Source organism: Nyctibius grandis, chromosome 6, assembly GCF_013368605.1.
Source record: "Nyctibius grandis isolate bNycGra1 chromosome 6, bNycGra1.pri, whole genome shotgun sequence".
Taxonomy (NCBI): domain Eukaryota; kingdom Metazoa; phylum Chordata; class Aves; order Nyctibiiformes; family Nyctibiidae; genus Nyctibius; species Nyctibius grandis.
In genome coordinates, this window is record NC_090663.1 from 14,913,531 (window position 1) to 14,932,442 (window position 18,912).

General features: G+C 37.6%; 1 protein-coding gene across 3 annotated transcripts; it reads right to left on the reverse strand.

Annotated features, from left to right (window-relative positions):
• Window positions 1-234: 234 nt before the first annotated feature.
• Window positions 235-18,862, reverse strand: ZBTB49 (zinc finger and BTB domain containing 49). 3 transcript variants are annotated; one of them, XM_068403496.1, is made up of 8 exons: window positions 18,769-18,862; window positions 17,084-17,196; window positions 13,860-14,965; window positions 9,378-9,424; window positions 5,460-5,533; window positions 4,618-4,700; window positions 4,365-4,526; window positions 235-1,569 (listed from the first exon to the last, which is right to left on the reverse strand). In XM_068403496.1, exons 2-8 carry the CDS (start codon window positions 17,152-17,154, stop codon window positions 896-898), a joined length of 2,217 nt encoding a protein of 738 aa, XP_068259597.1. In that variant the 5' UTR covers window positions 17,155-17,196; window positions 18,769-18,862; the 3' UTR covers window positions 235-895. The 3 variants fall into 3 exon arrangements, with proteins under 3 accessions (XP_068259597.1, XP_068259594.1, XP_068259595.1); XM_068403493.1 differs by having other exon boundaries at window positions 17,084-17,257; XM_068403494.1 differs by lacking the exon at window positions 18,769-18,862 and adding an exon at window positions 18,300-18,740 and having other exon boundaries at window positions 17,084-17,257.
• Between the last annotated feature and the right edge of the window lie 50 nt (window positions 18,863-18,912).

An 18,912-nucleotide genomic window follows, 5' to 3' on the forward strand; every position in this document is an offset into this window, starting at 1 on the left:
TTTCTATACTGTTTCTATACAGTCTACTCCTTCCATTCATTAGCCAATGTTTTACACGAATTCACTGAAATGCAAGACAATCTACTGGTGTACTAATTGCACTTATTTTATAATGCAGCTCTTCTTAGCATTGTAAAGATACCTGGAATAGATGGAATTATGTTATTGAAAATCTTTTATAAAAAGATGAAACACATTGAGCAACGAAGATACCATGTAAAACAACTTCCCTTTATTCACATTTCCTGATCTTGGTCTTCATTGTACAAATAATCTGCTGTGCAAAATAGTTTACAAAATACTAAAAACAGCTTTTATTGTAGAAAAATAAAGTTTCTAGATATACAGTTACTTTGCACTATCACAAATATTGCCCAGTATTTAACATTTAAATTTAATATCACAATACTCAAGTCATGTAAACCAATGATCCTACTGGTAAGAAAGCCACTACTGAAACTCAAGTTCACTAGGGATTTGTTACATATTTTCCTCTTTTCATATCTACACTCTTAACAGAACTCTGATGACCCGTACTTGGAATTGCACCCATATCATGAAATCAGGCGTTGAGCCATCATGTAAAAAATAAGGTAAAAAATACCAAGTTAAATGGTAAATTTAGTAAATGGCAAATTTTAGTAAATCATGGCAACACATGAGCTACACAGTGCAGTCAAAGAACAACACAGGGCCCTGAAACTAGACGTGAACTTTGCTAAGAAGCAGTGTAAAGGCAGCCTACACTGGGTTCTGGGCATGCATATCTTGATTTCTAGCAGTATCCAAGCTAGATGGCTTAAAAACTAGCTCTGATCTCTCTACGCTGCAGTGCAATTGCAATCACTTTAACGTGAAATGCCTCTAGGAAGTTTTGATATGGTCACCTGAGCCCTCATTGTTCCAATTCACTTTCATTCTGTAAGGTCTTCATAGCTAAACCCCAGAGGGTCATGCTGGAGAAGAATGGTCCTTCGTTATTCTTGTATGCAGCAGATGATGTTCGACTGCCTAGTGGATCATTACACTGACCGTCCAAGCTAACCATAGAGGAACGAATCATGGGAATATTATCAGACTGTAAGGGTTCTTCTGCAGAAGATACATCTACATCTGCATAAGCATATGGTGGTGGTGGAGCAGTTTGCTGTGTTTGAGCTTTTGAGAGTTTAGCAGAATCCACATTCAGTTTCTGTTGGTTTGCTGAGTCATGGTGTTGACTCATTGATCGCAACTTACAGTAAGAATCCGCAGAACTATCAAATTCAGTTGAATTTGCAGTGGGACGAATGGGAAATTTAACGGACACTGGTAACAATGTAACAGACATTTCTTGGCCAAAAGAGTCAGAACTCTGAGATTTGTCAAGGTCAGAAGTTTCAATCCCTTGAGTAAATTCATCTAGTGTGTTTGGACCTTCATCAGTGGCTTTACAATGCATTTTCTTGTGCCGTCGTAGAACAGCAGAGCGAGTGAAGCACTTGTTGCAAGTTTCACAGGTATAGGGTTTTTCTCCTGTATGAGTCCTCACGTGTCTGCGCAGGTCACCAGAGCCTGCAAAACATTTCCCTACAAGACAGAAGTGATAGATTAAGATTTTGTTCTTAACACAAGTGCATAAACATGTTTTAATTAGAGAAAATATCAAGTGATAAGGTATGGTATGTCCCAGTTGTGGTACTTTGTTTATCTAGAACAGATTCAAACAAGTTCCATCTATTTCAACAAGGCCAAGTGCAAGGTCCTGCATGTGGGTCGGGGCAATCCCAAGCACAAATACAGGCTGGGCAGAGAATGGATTGAGAGCAGCCCTGAGGAGAAGGACTTGGGGTGATGGTTGACAAGAAGCTCAACATGAGCTGGCAATGTGCACTTGCGGCCCAGAAGGCCAACCGTATCCTGGGCTGCATCAAAAGCAGCGTGGCCAGCAGGTCGAGGGAGGTGATTCTGCCCCTCTACTCCGCTCTCGTGAGACCCCACCTGCAGTGCTGCGTCCAGCTCTGGGGCCCCCAACATAAGAAGGACATGGAGCTGTTGGAGTGAGTCCAGAGGAGGGCCACGAAGATGATCAGAGAGCCGGAGCACCTCTCCTATGAAGAGAGGCTGAGAGAGTTGGGGTTATTCAGCCTGGAGAAGAGAAGGCTCCAGGGAGACCTCATAGCAGCCTTCCAGTACCTGAAGGGGGCCTACAGGAAAGCTGGAGAGGGGCTTTTTACAAGGGCATGTAGTGACAGGACGAGGGGTAACTGTTTTATGAAAGAGGGTAGATTTGGATTAGATATTAGGAAGAAATTCTTTACTGTGAGGGTGGTGAGACACTGGAACAGGTTGCCCAGAGAAGCTGTGGCTGCCCCCTCCCTGGCAGTGTTTAAGGCCAGGTTAGATGGGGCTTTGAGCAACCTGGTCTAGAGGAAAGGTGTCCCTGCCCGTGGCAGGGGGATTGGAACTAGACGATCTTTAAGGTCCCTTCCAACCCAAACCATTCTATGACTCTATGATTCTATTTTCACAATTCAATGACTTGTTTCTTCTTTTTGATCTGATTTCCCAATTTGTGTTTCCCTGTGTTTTAGTTTTTGCCTCCAGAGACAGGAATATCCATTAGTATTTGAAAGCTGTGAGTGCTCTCAGTTTGTGTCAATCTTCGTGGAGGAAAAAAATTTTTAAATAATCAATTTAATTCATCTGTCTGTAAAAACAGTATGCTGAAAAGTTTCTAAATATATTTTTCCAATGAGAACTGCATCATAGAAAGTAATGGTTTGCTCATTACCAAGGAACTATTCTTGAAGTGCTGACAAAGTTAGGTTTTTTGTTAACTTTGAACTAATGTAATGCAGCCATCCATTTTTTTTATATTCTAGCCAGAGAATGTATTAGAACTGTTACTTTTTATTGCTGTAAATATTAGAATACAATAAAATATTCAACTGTTTCCCTACTTTCAGAATCACAGGCTCAAATAAGGTCAGTTTTCTGCAAAGAAAAAAGTGTCTGAGGCTGAACCAAGGCAAAGTGTAGAAGAACAGGCAGAACAAGAGAGCATTAATTTCCAGAACTGTTACATGATTCAGACATCTCACATTCTTTAGGACAGTATAAATAAGCTGTACCTATCTTGTTTTACCTATGTTAAAGGTTATTTTATTTTGTGTGGACAGATACCAACTAAAATGAACTGTATTATTGGAAAGCCCAGTAAAACTGCGGTCTCAATTTTCGGCATCATACTTTTCATTCTACTGCCCAAATTTCTCTTCAGAAAAGCCATTAAACAGTAACAGTAAGATTACAGATTACTGGAATAATACACGTGGATTTTTTGCATAATGTGAATGATTTCTTAACGCTTGATCAGATCCTCTTTGCACAATTTTTGCCTTCTCAGTACAAGATGACCTGGCTAAAATGAAAAATAATAAAAAGAACACGACAAGACAAGATGAAAATAAGCCTATTTTAATGACAGCAACACAACTGTTTGTTTATACTTTCATATCCTGCATGTATCTATTTCCTCCCTCTGATGCAAGGCCTCCTGATAATATTAGCTTTTCTTGTGCCTCAAGACATTACAACTAAAACATACTGCAGTTGGACATCATCATATGGAGTTACCCTCCTCCAAAGCTGATTCCTCAGAACATGAATGACATTATACCAAAATAGCATTTAAGGGCAGAAAAGTAAGTAGGATGCAAGATGCTAAGTAACATATGAGATAAGGATAGACAATGCAGTTTCTGAGAACTATGTTGTACAAGGATGAATCATTGATCAAAGAGCCATTTTCAGACCAGCTGGAAGTATAACCTATCTAGCAGATTTTGAAAATGGGTGTTCTCTAGTAAGAAGCATTGATCAAGTTTTGATTTTATTCCAGAGGTTGAAGCAAAGTAGCAAAAGGTTGTTATCAACTCGATGGTTGAATGCAGTTAAATCTGAACAGTATTCAATTGGAAAAAAAAGAAGGGGAAAAAAAAAGATTCCATCGATAGCCAAGTGATGCCAAACCTAGCTTTCCATCAGAGAGGACTATACTGAAAAAAAATCAATTTTTGAAGCAGCTAGTATCAGTACTTCTCTAGCAAACATGTACACATCTAATGTTGATTCCTCTTATTTCCTTTCTCTATTCTTCAACTGAAATTCACTTTTGAACTTATTTACAACAGCTAAAGGAATTTAATACATCAAATGAAAGACTATGAACTATGCAAGACAGCAGATTTTATAAAAAACTTTCACAACATGGTATTTCAATTTAAAATCATTTTGGTTAATTGTTACTCTGCTGACATAGGAACTTTTACGTATTATTTAAAAAGCAAAGACACAACCAAGCTATGCACAGTAAATCTTACCACATGCTGAACAGCTGTATGGTCTCTCTCCGGTATGCCTAATTCTGTGCTTCACTAATTTTCGTTGCATGTTGAATGACTTCCCACATTCATCACAGGTGAATACTTTATCTGCTGTATGGGTCTTTTTGTGCTCCTTTAAATTACTAAAGTTACTGAATCCTACAAAAATATGACAGGCACTGAAATTAAAATGACTCCTCACATTTTAATCAAAAAAAACTTAGAGGCAGAAACTTTGGTTCTTACATACCTCTGCCGCAGGTATCACACAGATGAGGCTTTTCTCCAGAATGAATAATAATATGTCGCTGAACATCACCAGAAGCAGCAAATCTGTAACAGAATACAGAAACCCAATTACTGTCTTTATAAGCCCCTTACTCTCCTAAACTGAGTATCATGTGGAAATCAACTATAATGAATGCCTGATGTTCTGAACAAAGATTAAAATCTAAAACACAGATACCTCAATGGATACATTTAAGAAAAACATTTTGAAGCTGGGAATGTCCAATGAAATTTATGCTAGAAAAAACCCTCAAAAAACCTCTTTTCACCATTAACGTTACTAATTTATTCTGCATTTATCTTAGTTCAAGTACGACTGCTACTCCTAAATTAGTGTATTTTCTGTCACCTCTTAGCAGAAGGCAGAAATATTTAATATTTTGCTTAAATTCATCAAGTTTCCCATACTTCATAATTTCCATAACATGTAACAAAAATCATATGACAAAAGAATGAAAAAAAATGTGAGGGAAAGGTACAAAACCACATGATTTATTGTAACTCACACTGTTCAAAATACACACAACTATATATCCTTAACTAAAGATATCAATATACAAAATATTAAGTAAGACCACAGACTATATATGTGGTAACTTTTATCTTCTTGAGACTTATCAACAAGACACTTGCAGACATTTATGTATTTTAATCCCATCAGTACACATTTAAACCCAATGTCTTTTAAACAAAATTGAGCAGCATGCTGCCTTAGCTCTTGGCCCATAGTTTATCATGAAGATCAAAAAAAACATGAACAAGTTTTATCACGTTAACTTTACTAAGATGAACAATTCTACTCACCTTTTCCCACAGATTTCACAAATGTATGGCTTTTCACCAGAATGTCGACGTAAATGTGTCTGGAGATTACCTGCCTGAAAGGACAGTAATTTAAACATTTAAATTCAGCTAGCTTGTTGTATACAGATAAAAAGACAATGATGGGAACTATGAGACCAGCTTTTTTATTCCTAATTCTAAGACAGTGAAGACTACAAAGCATGTATGAACTCAAGCATTCTTATCTAATAAAGACAGACTACCATGTACTTCAAGATCAAATTGCTTATGTATGCAATTATACCTTGACAAGAACAGGGGGAAAAAAAAAAAAAAAAAAGAAGCCTGGAATCAAGTGCTAAGGAAAAAGAAAGATCTATAGTTGAAAACAGATCCAATTATAAATGAAAATTACCCTATCTAGATTGCAGTGAAGAAGAAAACTTACTAGTAATATGGTTCACGTTAGTATCGTTTTCCCTGTCCTACAAATAAAATATTGGTACATCAGGATGTCTGAATTCACCTACCAGGAGGTTAAAAAGGAAAGAATAGGGTAAACATTTTTCAATCCATAAAATACTCAGAGCCAAGTGCTTCAAACCTATAAATATTTACTCATATGAAAAGAAAACAGAACAGGAAGTACACAGATGAACAAAAGAGATTACTAGTAACTAATTTTTATTACATATCTTTCCTTTCCCTATCCTGTAAAAATCATGCTAGTCTAGCAGGCAAACCACCTAATGACTAGACAAAACCATCTTATTCATTCCAGCTTTTTTTTAAAATTATTTTTTTAAAGCCAGTGCTGCTTCTGAATGGCTAATCCACTGAGAGTCCAGTTCTCAAAGCACAAGACACAGCTAGTCTGGATAGAAGAGCTACAGATGTTTCATAAATTGTGCATGCTTCCACGGTCAGTTTTTAACCCTTCTGTTCCCTTTATGGGTAACTGCCTGGTTTCGTCTAAGTACACTAAGGGAACATTAAGTCCTTTCAATCAGGAAAGAAAATTGGGGATGCAAAGATTAACATGTCCTCCTTAGTCACAGTAAGACAACAAAAATATGACCCATCAGTAATTTCTTCCAACTCCTTTAGATAATAAATTACCTGTGATGATCAATCACTGTAATCAGAGCTTATAATATACCAGCACTAAAGTACTGCATACACACACAGAGAGACACAGAGGACAAGATTAAATGGATCACTGTTTGAACCCTGAGAAAGCTTGCTTTAACCCCTGTTAAGTTTTTCAGACAACAGTATGACTGAACTACTGTTCTCTCAGGCCAAACTTCATAATACTGAAATCCATTCAGAGAGGCATTAGGTGCCTATTTCTGCGGAAGAAGACTAAAATGACTTCTCCATGGAGCAATTTGTGTTTTGCAAAGACCAGGGATTTTATGCAGAGGTGCATTTGAGAGAAACATACAAAAGCCAGAACCTTTACCTCTATCCACACAAGAAAACATACCATATCATAGGCATTTGAAAGTTATTCTGGATAAAGACAGAGGGTGAATTTGAGGTGCGACAATTACTCTGAAATAGTTCCCATACAGGCATTTTTAGTCCAGAGTAAAAACATTTTACAGAAAGTAGCAAGTAGTTCCATTTCTTTATTACAAGCCTCTGTCACTTCCTCCTAATGAGGGCAAAACCTCGTTACAAACTGTGCTGAGACAAAAAAAGGTAAAAAAAATCAGTAACTTGTATTATTCCAAAGTTTTTAAGGTGGTACACAACCTTGGTTAAGGCATAATATACCAATGAAAAAGCGTAAGAGGACTTTTGCTAGCATTTCAGCGAAAGAAAAAAAATGCTCAGAAGAATCCTCTCACTTATGCTGTTTGCATACCACTCCTCACAAATTTGGAGACTAGAAAGATATGCTAGACTTAGTCCATTTGTAACTGGCATGCTTTTAAAGTGAAGGAACTAATGCTTATGGTCCTCCAAAAGAAGCTCTGCAGAAGGAGGTAGTCAGGAGGTAAAACATGATATCCTTGATCACCAGCCAGAGAAGGGTCACATCGCAACAGGCTGGGTACTAGTAGTAAGGGAAGATGCAGGCTTGGAAGTACAAAAGGAACCATTTTCTCCAAAAATTGAAGACATATATGGTTATTTGTTCCAGACTGTGAGTTCCTATGCTAATTTTTGCTGCTTTCTTCATTTTCTGTCTCACATTCCAACACACAGAACATCAGTTACTTTCAGCAGGAGCAGACATACTACCAGGCACAACAACTGCATTGTCTCAAAAGCACAGAACATGAAGGCTTAAATAAGAAAAGTGTTACTATTTCTGTGCCTGCAGACTGAGAAAATCAAGAACAAGATCAGAGATGGTCTTTTAAGCAAAAAGTAGATAGCAATTACCCTTGCATCTTACTTTCTGGTAGGTGGAGTCTTACTTATTTCAAAAGCAAGTACCTCAGAAGTACGCAAGTTCCCTTTTATGACCACAGAAATACTGCAGCACACAAGCTGAATGCTATGGCTCATATTCTGGACGTGTAGGTATTGTCTATCAATATGTATCTACCTATACCTTCAGGCAAGTGAGGTAATGGGGAGGGAAGTGGAGGGGAGGTGTTTAAGAGGGTTTACCTTTTCATTAAAGGCAGAAATTTCCAGTTTTGTTGGGGTTTTTGTTTTTAATTAAACAGGAGCAATGCATGTTGCATGAGGAGTCTGTCATGCCTGTCATACCCTCTGAGTGTGTGAAGCATTTTTATTCCCTCTTCCCCCACAGGAACAGTACAGAATACCACTTCATTTGCCAAAAATACTTTTAATGGAATTTGGAAATATCTACTTTTTTTTCTTTCAATAACTAGAAGTTCAGCCATCAAAATGAATGAAAATACACTTTCTTTGCCTATTAAGCGGACCCAGTTTTGCTCAAATGGCTTGATAAGCATGATGAAACAGTATTGCTCACTGGAGGCAGTGTTATATTCATATTTAATAATAGAGTGGAGGATGCAACTGCATCAGATTCATGGGTCAAAGAAGTCCCACTGGTGGACTACAGAACTGGAGCAAGAGAATCACAAGCACTGGTGAGTGGGTAGACAAAGACCACATAATTCTAATCCTTAAACCATAAGAAAGATCAAAGTGATTCAACAATAATTATTATTTAATCTTAGTATAAAATTATGCACCTGTCTATTGTCTCCTGTACTTAGGTGCACATATTCCAACGAAGAAAGTAGAAAAGAAATAAGACATTTTGGCAACATGAGACAACTAGGCACCAAATTTGTAGAAATACAAATCAGTTGTTGTACCCAGAATAGTAAGCAAGTATTGGAGGGCAAATTAAGACAGCTAAAGCTTAGGCCCTGTATGTAAGTAGGGAATTTCACAAGAGTTTTGGGTTTTTTTTAAATCATAGCTGAGTTTTGTCACTTCAGACTGACTGTGCTGTTCTTCTTCATAGAGGGAAGCTGACTCAAAAATCTGCTTAATAATTTATGCTATTCAGGAAGATGGAACTGTATTGTGAATACAACATTATATAAAATTCTAACCTGTTTTTTTTTTTGAGACACTGTAAAAATGCTATTCACAACATATCCCTAAGCATAAGGCAAAAGCACAGTCTGAGAATGAATGTTCTCTGTATTTCAAATATAGTTGTGGCTCTTTATACTTAAACATTCATTTGAAGGTAAAATACATAACACAACTACTGAGAGCGGACAGAATCAAAGGTACAAAACTTATCAAAGAAATCTAAAACGTTTAATGTTATTTTCAAATAAGACATTTTAATGTTTTATCCCTGAAGTCAAGTCTGTCTCTGAACAAAAAATATCTATCTGTAGACTTAAAACCAAGTTTGTTTTTAGAATCAACACATAGATGCATTTCATTTTCAAGTTTAAGTACCATAATATAAAATATTCCCACCTGTGAGAAGTGTTTCCCACAAATGTTACATTCAAAAGGTTTCTCACCTAAAAGAAGAAACAGAACATAGAACTTCTAATAGTTGCAATAAAATAAAATTGGTATGCTTCCTTTTAAAACATGTATTGTAAGAGTAAAAATATCCCCACAAAAGGACACTTACCCATATATTTAAGGGGAAATGCAAGAGGGAAGTACAGCATTTACCATTACACTTGTAAGGCAAACTTGCTCAGAAACAGAATTTATCTTTCAAAACAAGTAGGTAGAAGAGTTTTGATATGAATGGGAGTGTTTTATAATTTTTTTAAAAATACTTTTTTCCTAAATGAAAGGGGCACCACACCTCCAGGAAGAACAGAATAGATGACAAGTCCTAGAACAACAACAGCAAAAGCTATGGGAAGTGCTCCAGTTTTTCCACTGGTACCCACAAAGGCCCACTCTTAAAAAGAATAAGGAATGCAGAGAAGCTTACTTGGAAGGATTCTGTTTTCTCTGTTCAATGTGTACCATACATCTCTGATCAGCACATAGCCATTCACTTCCAACAAATATATATTTGCCTTCAAATTCTCATCCTGTACAAGAGTATCCGATAATTAACCCAAGTGTTTTCCTCCAAAATTGTGAATTTATACATATAAAACTGGTATTCTTGAATCTTGAAAAACATGTGAGCAGCTTTAGTAAAAAACTAGTGCAGCCCACTTTAGCTTTTCAAAATAACTTGACTCTCAATCTAGAATGTGACTGCACAATACTTCAATTCTCTAGCTGTCAATTTGAGACAAATATCTTTTTCTAATCACTTTTTCTCCTCTACAGTATTTCATAAAGGTATTTTTTTCCTTGCGTAATTCTTGGCTTCCTAGTTTTTATATTGTTGATAAAAATCTCTGCATCTTCTAGAATTTTTAGAACAATAATGCTCAAATACCACTGAATTCACTGACAGTCAGACTTCTAATGATATTTTCATGAGTCTAACTGTACTTTAAAAGGACATATATAATGTGGCCCACAGGTACAGGGAAGCAAAAGAATTAGTGTAAATCCTTGTGATTTTGAATGCAGGTGCTTCCAGAAGAAAAAAAAGAGATCTTATACTGTGTTTCATCTTGGTGCTGATTCAAAATCTGTCTAAAGGTTTTTATTTACTTTTTTAATTACAGTTTTCCTGATTTTACAGAACACATCTTGCCTGTTTGTAGCCTCCTCTTCCAACAAGTATTCCCTACATCAGTATTCCTCCTCTATCCTTGGAACTGTTACGAGCAACACCTACAATATCCAGGTGTTGAGGTTCCATTTTCCTTCCCTGCTGCCAAATACAGATGATGTTCTTTAAACGTATTTCAGGATCAAGGGCTAAATGCAATCCTCTTAGTTTTTAAAGCACAGAGTAAACATACACAGTTATGTGGCTCCACAGATAGCAATCTTGCAGTTATTCTGACAACTTGAGCCTAATCTACTTTTTCTACTTAATGAAGAACTGAAATCTTATGGCAGTTTCAAGTAAGCTTTTATTCAATTAAAGAGAAAAATTAAGAAACCAATAACTCAACTATAAAGAGCACTGAGGCTTTAGATTTGCAAAACACTAAAAATTCTGGTACTGACAACACAAATATAAATGAAACCAAAAGGGAGCCAGATCTGTGGCAACTGGGAAGGCTTCTGACAACGATAAAAAGCATCAAGGTAAATTGAAATGGAGGATAAAAAACACTAGTAGCAATTTCTGCAGAAATTACCTGCATGGAAAAAAATTTACTGTTGACAAAAAGACTATTATCTGAACAGAAATCCACCCTAAAATAATTAGAGGGGGAAGGAGGGAATTGAAGGCTCAAATTTCTCAAAACTATTGTTGTAGGCTGCATGCAGCCTCATTATAACTGTACTCATTATAACTGTACTGATGTACAAAGAGTTGGAGGGATTTTTCCCCATGATAAAGATAAAACAAAAAAGTTTTGTTTGAAAAGAAACATCAAATTAGTTTTTGGAGAACAATTCTGCACCTGCATAAAACTCCAAACCACAGGGCATATCAAGTAGCTTATTCCAAGAATGAATTCTAGCAGAAATACTAAATTACTCAGTATTGTAGCATCCCTTAGGTAAACTGAGGCTAATTGCTTCCTTGAGTGTATTAGTAAGAGTGCTGATAGCAAGCTGAAGATGATTCTCTCTACCTATCACTGCTGAGACCATATCTGGAGCCTTAAGAAGAGAAGGCAAACAGGAACTCTTACTGCTGCCTGCATGTTACGGGAAGACAGATGCGATCAGGTTGTTCTTGAAGGTACACAGTGACAGGACAAGAGGTGACAGACACAAGTTAGATCATGAGAAATTCTGACTAGATATAAGAAAAGAATCTTTTACCCCATAAGGATAGTCAAACACTAGAACTGGTTGCCTGGACAGGTTGTGGAATCTCTGCCCTTGGAGATACCCAAAATTTGACTACACAAGGTCATGAGCAAAACAACACAATCTCATTTGACCTGCCTTGAGCAGAGAATTGGACTAGATAACCTCCAGAGGTCCATTCTAATCTAAATTATTCTATGATTCTATGACTGTAAATTAATTCCGAACCAAAAACCTTATCCAAGAACATAAATCTTCTCAAAGACCACAACTGGATCAACAGCAATAGAGAAAATTTGGGGAAAAGTAGTAACTGAACTACAATTAAGACAATGCTTAAACAAACATCCAGGGGACTTTACTTTTGAACCCTTGGACTGCCTTGTGTTTTCTGTCTTCTGTTGCATCTTTCTTGTTCAACACTCTGCAAGAAAAGATGAAGATAAAGTACACAGTAGTGGGATCAAAGCAGTGGTGTGTCAGCTCCAGAGGAGAAAGGCATAAAGGCAGAAGCAGTGTTCCTGAAGAGATCACAAAGGTGAGGAGCAGGACCCACTAAGGCATGGAATGCTGGCAGCCTGCTCAAGCAAAGCTCAGAATGAAAAGGTTGAGGATCAACAGTTATTACATGACAGTGTAACTCTGCTCCCATTGTATTCCATCCTGCCAAGAGTTCTTTCCACAGGGTTGGGTTTGGTGTTTGGTTTGGGGTGGTTTTTTTTTTTTGAGAAGTTTCCTGAAAACATTTTTTTTAAAAAAAAACAAAACACTGGATGTTCTTAAGACAGGTAAGGACTGTATAAGAGAGATACAATTGCTTCCTTTTTTTTCCACACAGGTCAATCTAATAAAATACAAATGAAAACATTCAGTCAAGTCAAAATCAAAGAGAGGATCTAGGTAGGAGACATGCAACTCTTTCACAGGAGACCAAATTAAAAAAAAATAATAGTATTAGTAATGTTAACATAGAGAAATAGTCAAAGATACCAAGTGAAAACCTCAGGAAGGCTAATGCAAAATGTTCGTATTTTCAGGTTCTGGAAAGATTTTTCTACTAATAACATGGAAAAACAAATTCTTAATACTAAGTATCAATTAACAAAAGAAATTACTGTCTGCTAAAAGGGATTCATATTTACTGTCAAAGTACCAATACATATATGCTCATTTGTAAAGTGATGTTCATTTGACAAGACTGAGAGATGCATTTGTATATTTAATATAAGGGAAAAGAAAGGCAAAAAGTATTCAACAGCTTAATCAGGAATAATGCCATCTCAAGGACTTGGAATCAATGGTGTTACTTGACTAGCTAAAGTAATTCTTAAAAACCCTTTTAAAAAGCCATATCTAAAGTTGTAGAAATATAATAGAATGTGCTGGTTAAATTGAACAGGCAAATTAGCTAATTCAAAGTTAGACTAGGTGTTGTTTTTCACTGGAAGAAAAAGATACTTAGAAATAAATCTATGCTAGGTTTCAAAGGAATACTACCTGTGAGTTTTTAAAACAAAGTATATTAATTCAAAATTCCCATTCACTCTGCAGCCTACTTGTCTGCAAGAGCATTACTCTCTAGGTAAATGCAATGAAAGTTGTCCACACTAGGAAAAATGTATGAAGTAATTATAGAGCATATTTCTACAGATTAAAAAGAAATGACCACCAAGCCCTAATCACTAGTATCTTACAATGAATATATAATCAGAGAGAACTGAGGTCCTCTAGAACACTTGTAGTATCATCTTCTATCCATTTACACTTTTCATTGTTACCTGACTTGGACTTCTGGGCCTTCTGACAAACTGACTAGAAATGCCTCTTCTAAATGCAAGACAAAAATAAAATTTTCATTGAAATATCACATGACGTTCTTTGGAAAAGAACCCTAAAAAAACAAATATGAAGGAGAAATCTTTACAACTCTCAGCTACACTCAGTCTTACCATCTTTCTTTATGATTATTTTTAAAAAAAACAAAACCACAACCTTTTGAAAGCAGACCCTTAAGCAGCATCTCTGAATCAAGAGATACTGCAAGACGTCCTCTTTAATTGAAATATTTGGTCTGCAGAGCAAGTTATTGATAACTACCTGTATGAGACCTTTTATGGAGCTCCAAATTGCTTGGATGTTTGAAAGCCTTCCCACATAATTCACAAGTATATTGCCTCTGCGACTGAAGAGTCTGTGATTGCCCTTCTTGTTCCAAAGGACCTTGAGATCTTTCAATTTCAACAGTTTGTTCAAAATTCTCAGAATTCACTAAATCCTCAGCTTCCTTTTCATCAGTAACTCTAACATTTGTCATGTCCATGGTACTTTCATTTACAGATTCAATTACTCCTGTTATTCTGCTGTCATCTCTTTTAGGCTCAGGCGGCTGCTCTGCAGATTTCTGAGATCTTAGAAAATTTAACTTTTTGAGGTGTATTGCCTTCTTCAGCTGCATCTGTTTGGTGGGCTGCATAAGAGTGCTTTCTGCACCTTGGTCTGCAGCAGCTTCATTCACGGACTGAATCAGAAAGTTTGATGGTAAATGATCGGAGGTTTCCAGAATACATTCAGAGTGATTGACAGTACAAGAATTATTCTCAACTGTGTTTATTTCTGTAGACGTGTTGTAAGAAAAGGATTGTTCTGCTACCCTCTCATTATTAGAGCAAGCGTTTTGCTTATAGAACTGTTTACTGTAAAAGTTGCGTAGTTTATAATAGTAATTTGATTGTTTAAATGGAAGCTCTGTGCAGTTGCCATCTAAGGAGTCTTCTGGTTGTTTCTGTACATCACCTGAGGGTGCATGAAGATTAACAGACTGCGATGCACGAGAATGGTGGTCAGCCAAGACTTTATTAGCTTGCGTGTCAGATGAGCATTCATGCAATAGGTTTGTTCCATAACTGTCATTGGCACAGCTAGTATCTGCATTCAAAGTATTCTGCAGCGAAAATACGCTATTACAAGGCATGCTGGCTGTTTGCTCTACAGCCGCAGAAGATTTTAAAAAGGTGTGGCAAATGTTCAGCACATTTTGCACTTGGAGACACTGCGCAATATCCAACATAGCTTGTACGTTGTCCTGGCTAAGATCCAGGTGAGAGGTGTACATGAAGTCCAAGATCTGGCCTATGCCACCTACATTTTTAATGTCCAAGTGAAAGACATCATTCTTCTGGCCTGAAGAATTCTGGAAAAGGGTCCTGATAAAATAAGGCAAATATTCAAACACAAACACAAATAATTCAAACGCGTTTATAAAAAAATACACATACACCTCAAACAGACTGCCTGGTATGAAACAACAATTTACACTATATGGTCTTACGTAGGTTGCTGTGTTTTTGCAGATGTATGTTGCAAAACTGCTCAATTACTTATCTTATAGATTAGTCCTACACTAGTACACTTAAAGTATAAATCAAAGCAAATGATCCTTTATATAACTTTAGTTTTCTATTTAATGTTCTGAAATCACACCCTATACTTGTGGTTTCCTGTCCAATGTTCTTTACATATTACATGCAGTAGTGTACTTATGGACTATTTGCAAAAGCTGGTTGAATCAGAATGGTGTTTCTCCTTCCATCAGGGCAAATAAAACAGGACATGAGAAATTTTCTAGTGAAAAGGAGAAGACAGACCTCAAAGTCAGCTAAACTGTTCTCTTCTGGCAACTGAGCTTGTCCATCAGACTTATTAAAGTTGTTGTTATTAGTTCTTTCTCCACAAGTAGACGAGAGGATAGTAATAGCAAACAAGAGGATGGCATTATTTTCAGTCTATTCTTTCATATCCAAAAAAAGGGGTTTTTTACTGGTACTGGATGAGAAATAAGTAAAAGAATAATGAAGAGTACAGGTACATGAGCCTAAAACAGCAGTGCAACCAATACCCACTGCATTGTCACTGAATCCTTAAAAGTGTCTGAATTCACACGACTTCTTACTATTTGATGTAAAGTATTCTTAGCATCAGAGCCGTAGTTCTTCACATGCATAACTAGTCCTAGACTAAGTGGGTTAGTCCTCTGCCTCAGTCAGGAACTTCACACCCTTCCATTAAACCCCCCAGTCTCTAACCTGATACTCTCATAGTAAACGATGATATATAAGAAGGGTCAGGTCACTTCTATGTAGCTATTTTCCTACACTAGGAAATGCCCTGAACTGGATGATCCCACTCTTGTGGGTTAACTCTCAAATTAGGTTTTGTTTAAAGGTGGGCATAATATCAATGAGCTCTGAATCTTAAGCGAATGAGAGTCTAGGCTTAAACTTTAGAAATGGAGAGTTTCAGATGCATCCCCATACTGACATGCTACTCTGAAGCCAGTGCCCGCATCCAAATTCTTTCGTAAATCCAGCCCATACTATCTAAATTAAAACCAGAACTATAACGAACAGATCTGGGTTGAGAGTCGAAATTAGTTAGTCACTTATATCCTATTGAACTTTAATAAAGAGTTGAGTGCTTAGTTCTTTTTAACTACTTTAAAAATTCAGTCTTTGAGCATAATTTCACTTCATCATTACAACACCAGAAAAGAAAAAAAAAAAACTCTCCTCTTTTTTCCCTGGTCATAACATAAAAACAATTTTCTTACATAAGAACTGCTAGTCAAGCTTTAGAGATGTTTCAAGAAACAAGGTCTAAAATCTGCTGGATCTAACAGCTTACTCATAACTAATGTAAAACACTAAGCTGAGAGATCCAGTATCCCCCAAGATTTGGAGGATTGATGAAGGCTATACAGAGGGGAAAGAAACCAGTGATGTTGCTTCATGGGCCACCTGTATACTTTAAAACACAGATGCTGTCTCTGAGAATCTGTTCTAAAAAGAGATTCAGTAATAAGCAATATAGTCAAATTTAACTTTAAATATATAATTGATGAAACAATTCACATTATCTGGAAATGGATGATGTGAATTGTTTCATCCATTATATCTCGTGTCTAGCTCTGTTCATGTACTCTACTATGCTCCTTGTAAACAGTTATCTTTTCATACTGAAATACTGAATGCAGGTCCATGCCAGAATCCATTGTATGAGGCACTGTAAGCAAGTAAGGATCAAGAAAATGCCAAACTCGAACAGTGTAGTAGTTAACTATGTTTATCTAGAAAATAAATTAGGATGGGCACAGTTTTTAATTAGATAAAATACCTCATATCTCTGGACAATCAATTTAACTTTTCCCCTTATACTCCAACAGTTACTTAGTCTGCAACTACCAGAAAAAAATACCCTTCTCAGAGACAACCTCAACAAACAGCATTTAGTTCACTTTTTTAAAAGAAGAATCTTCTATCACATACCTGAAATATTGACTGAAAGCAGCTAATACGTTTTTGTGTGCTTTGAAGCAGACACCTTTTACCACCAGCATGCAGTCACAGAGAAGACCCTGAATGCGCTGTTCATGTAGCTGCTGAAGAAGATGACAACTATGGCTAGCAACAGTGTCCATGCTAGAAAATCACTTAAATTACCTACAATGAAATAAAATGCTAAGATGAATTTTAAATATTAAATTGCAAAATGAATTTAGAATATGAAGAACATTTTTACAATTTGTTTTAGCTCCCAAAGGACACAGACTTCAGTTTACACCTGCAATGTGAGCTCTAATGACATTTTTCTGATTAAAGATGAGCCACAGTATTGCTCCCCAGTAGAAATACAGCAATATACATATGAAATATTGATTTTAATGAAGTTTTGCTTACAAGAAAGAGCTTCCGCAAAAATGTGCTAATGGCACTGCCAATACACTGACCTCCATAACCACAAAAAAAAAGCAATTTAGACAACTTTGATAAGAACTACATTCTAAGGCAAAAACATATTACACCTACAAAATCAATAGCATTTGTAGAGGAAAACATCAGTTTCTTCACTCTCTAAACTGAAAAGGGAGAACATTGTAGTAGCATAATTTATGCCATATTTGTTGCTGTTGTAGTTAAGCACATTTCCTACGTGTATCTGATTCATTAGAGAAGTTAGGACAGTAATTTTTCTATTTAATATAAAGTCTTTTATAAAAATCACTTCTTTGAACAGGCTGAAAGGAAGACAAGTAACATTCCCACACAATACGTTTACATTCAATTCTATACTTCCTTTTTTTTGAAGAAAGATGAAACTCTTCCCCTGCTCACTTGTAAATACAAAAGGAAAATTTCAACTATTAGGATAATTAGAACTTCTGGTCTTCTAACTAATGAATGAAGCAGAAAAACCACCTTGGATTAAACATGAGAAGAAAGTGGTTGCCCCCATTCTCAGTTCTCATGAGCGCTAAAGGCTCCATATTTTAATTTATTCTGTTACTCTGTGATTCACTGCCTCCTGTTGTATTAAGGTGGACTATTATATTGTACTTTTTTCCTATTTATTATCATGTTTTTTTACCAGGCTTTAAAATAAAGAAACCACATCTGCCTGCCAGATAACTGCTTGCTTTATGTGCGTCTCCCACCACAGCATCTTGCAAGTACTTTAACAATCTGTGAATTCAGACTCCCTCACCCATCCGGTGCCTGTCTCCCAACGGCAAAGGCAAACACGTTGAGCTGCTCCCGAACAAGAGGAACCCCAGCAACACAGGCGCTCTTTATGCTTAAACTGCCATTTCAAGTTCCCCTCAGTCTTGCCTAGCTAAAGCTCAGGCTCAAGGAGGGGGGCAGAGGAAGGGTTCGCCTCAGAAGACCGGGCACCGAGGGGAGGGCGGCTCTGCCCCGAGAGCAGGAGACACGGCGGCACCGCGCGAAGGTGCCGAGACGCCGCAGGCGGAACAGGGCGGGCGGGGGGCCAGCAGCGGAGTCCGAGCAGCCGCTGCCGCAGCGGAACAGGGCTGCGGGCGGGCCGAGCGCCAACCACCACGGCGGGAGGACGCGGCCGCCATACAGCCCTCGGCAGGGGGAACGCGGCGCGGCCTGGCAGAGGCGGGGAGAGCGGCCGAGGGAAAGGAGCCAGCCCTGCTCAGCACAGCGCTTACCGGCTCCAGCCACCTCCCAGCTCCATTCCCGCGCGGCCGCCCACCGGCAGCCCCGGCCCCACCATCGGCCTCAGCCCGCCGCTTCCACTTCTGCTCCTTCCGCTTCCGGGGCGGGGCGGAAGCCGCGCAGGCGCAGCGCGGTGG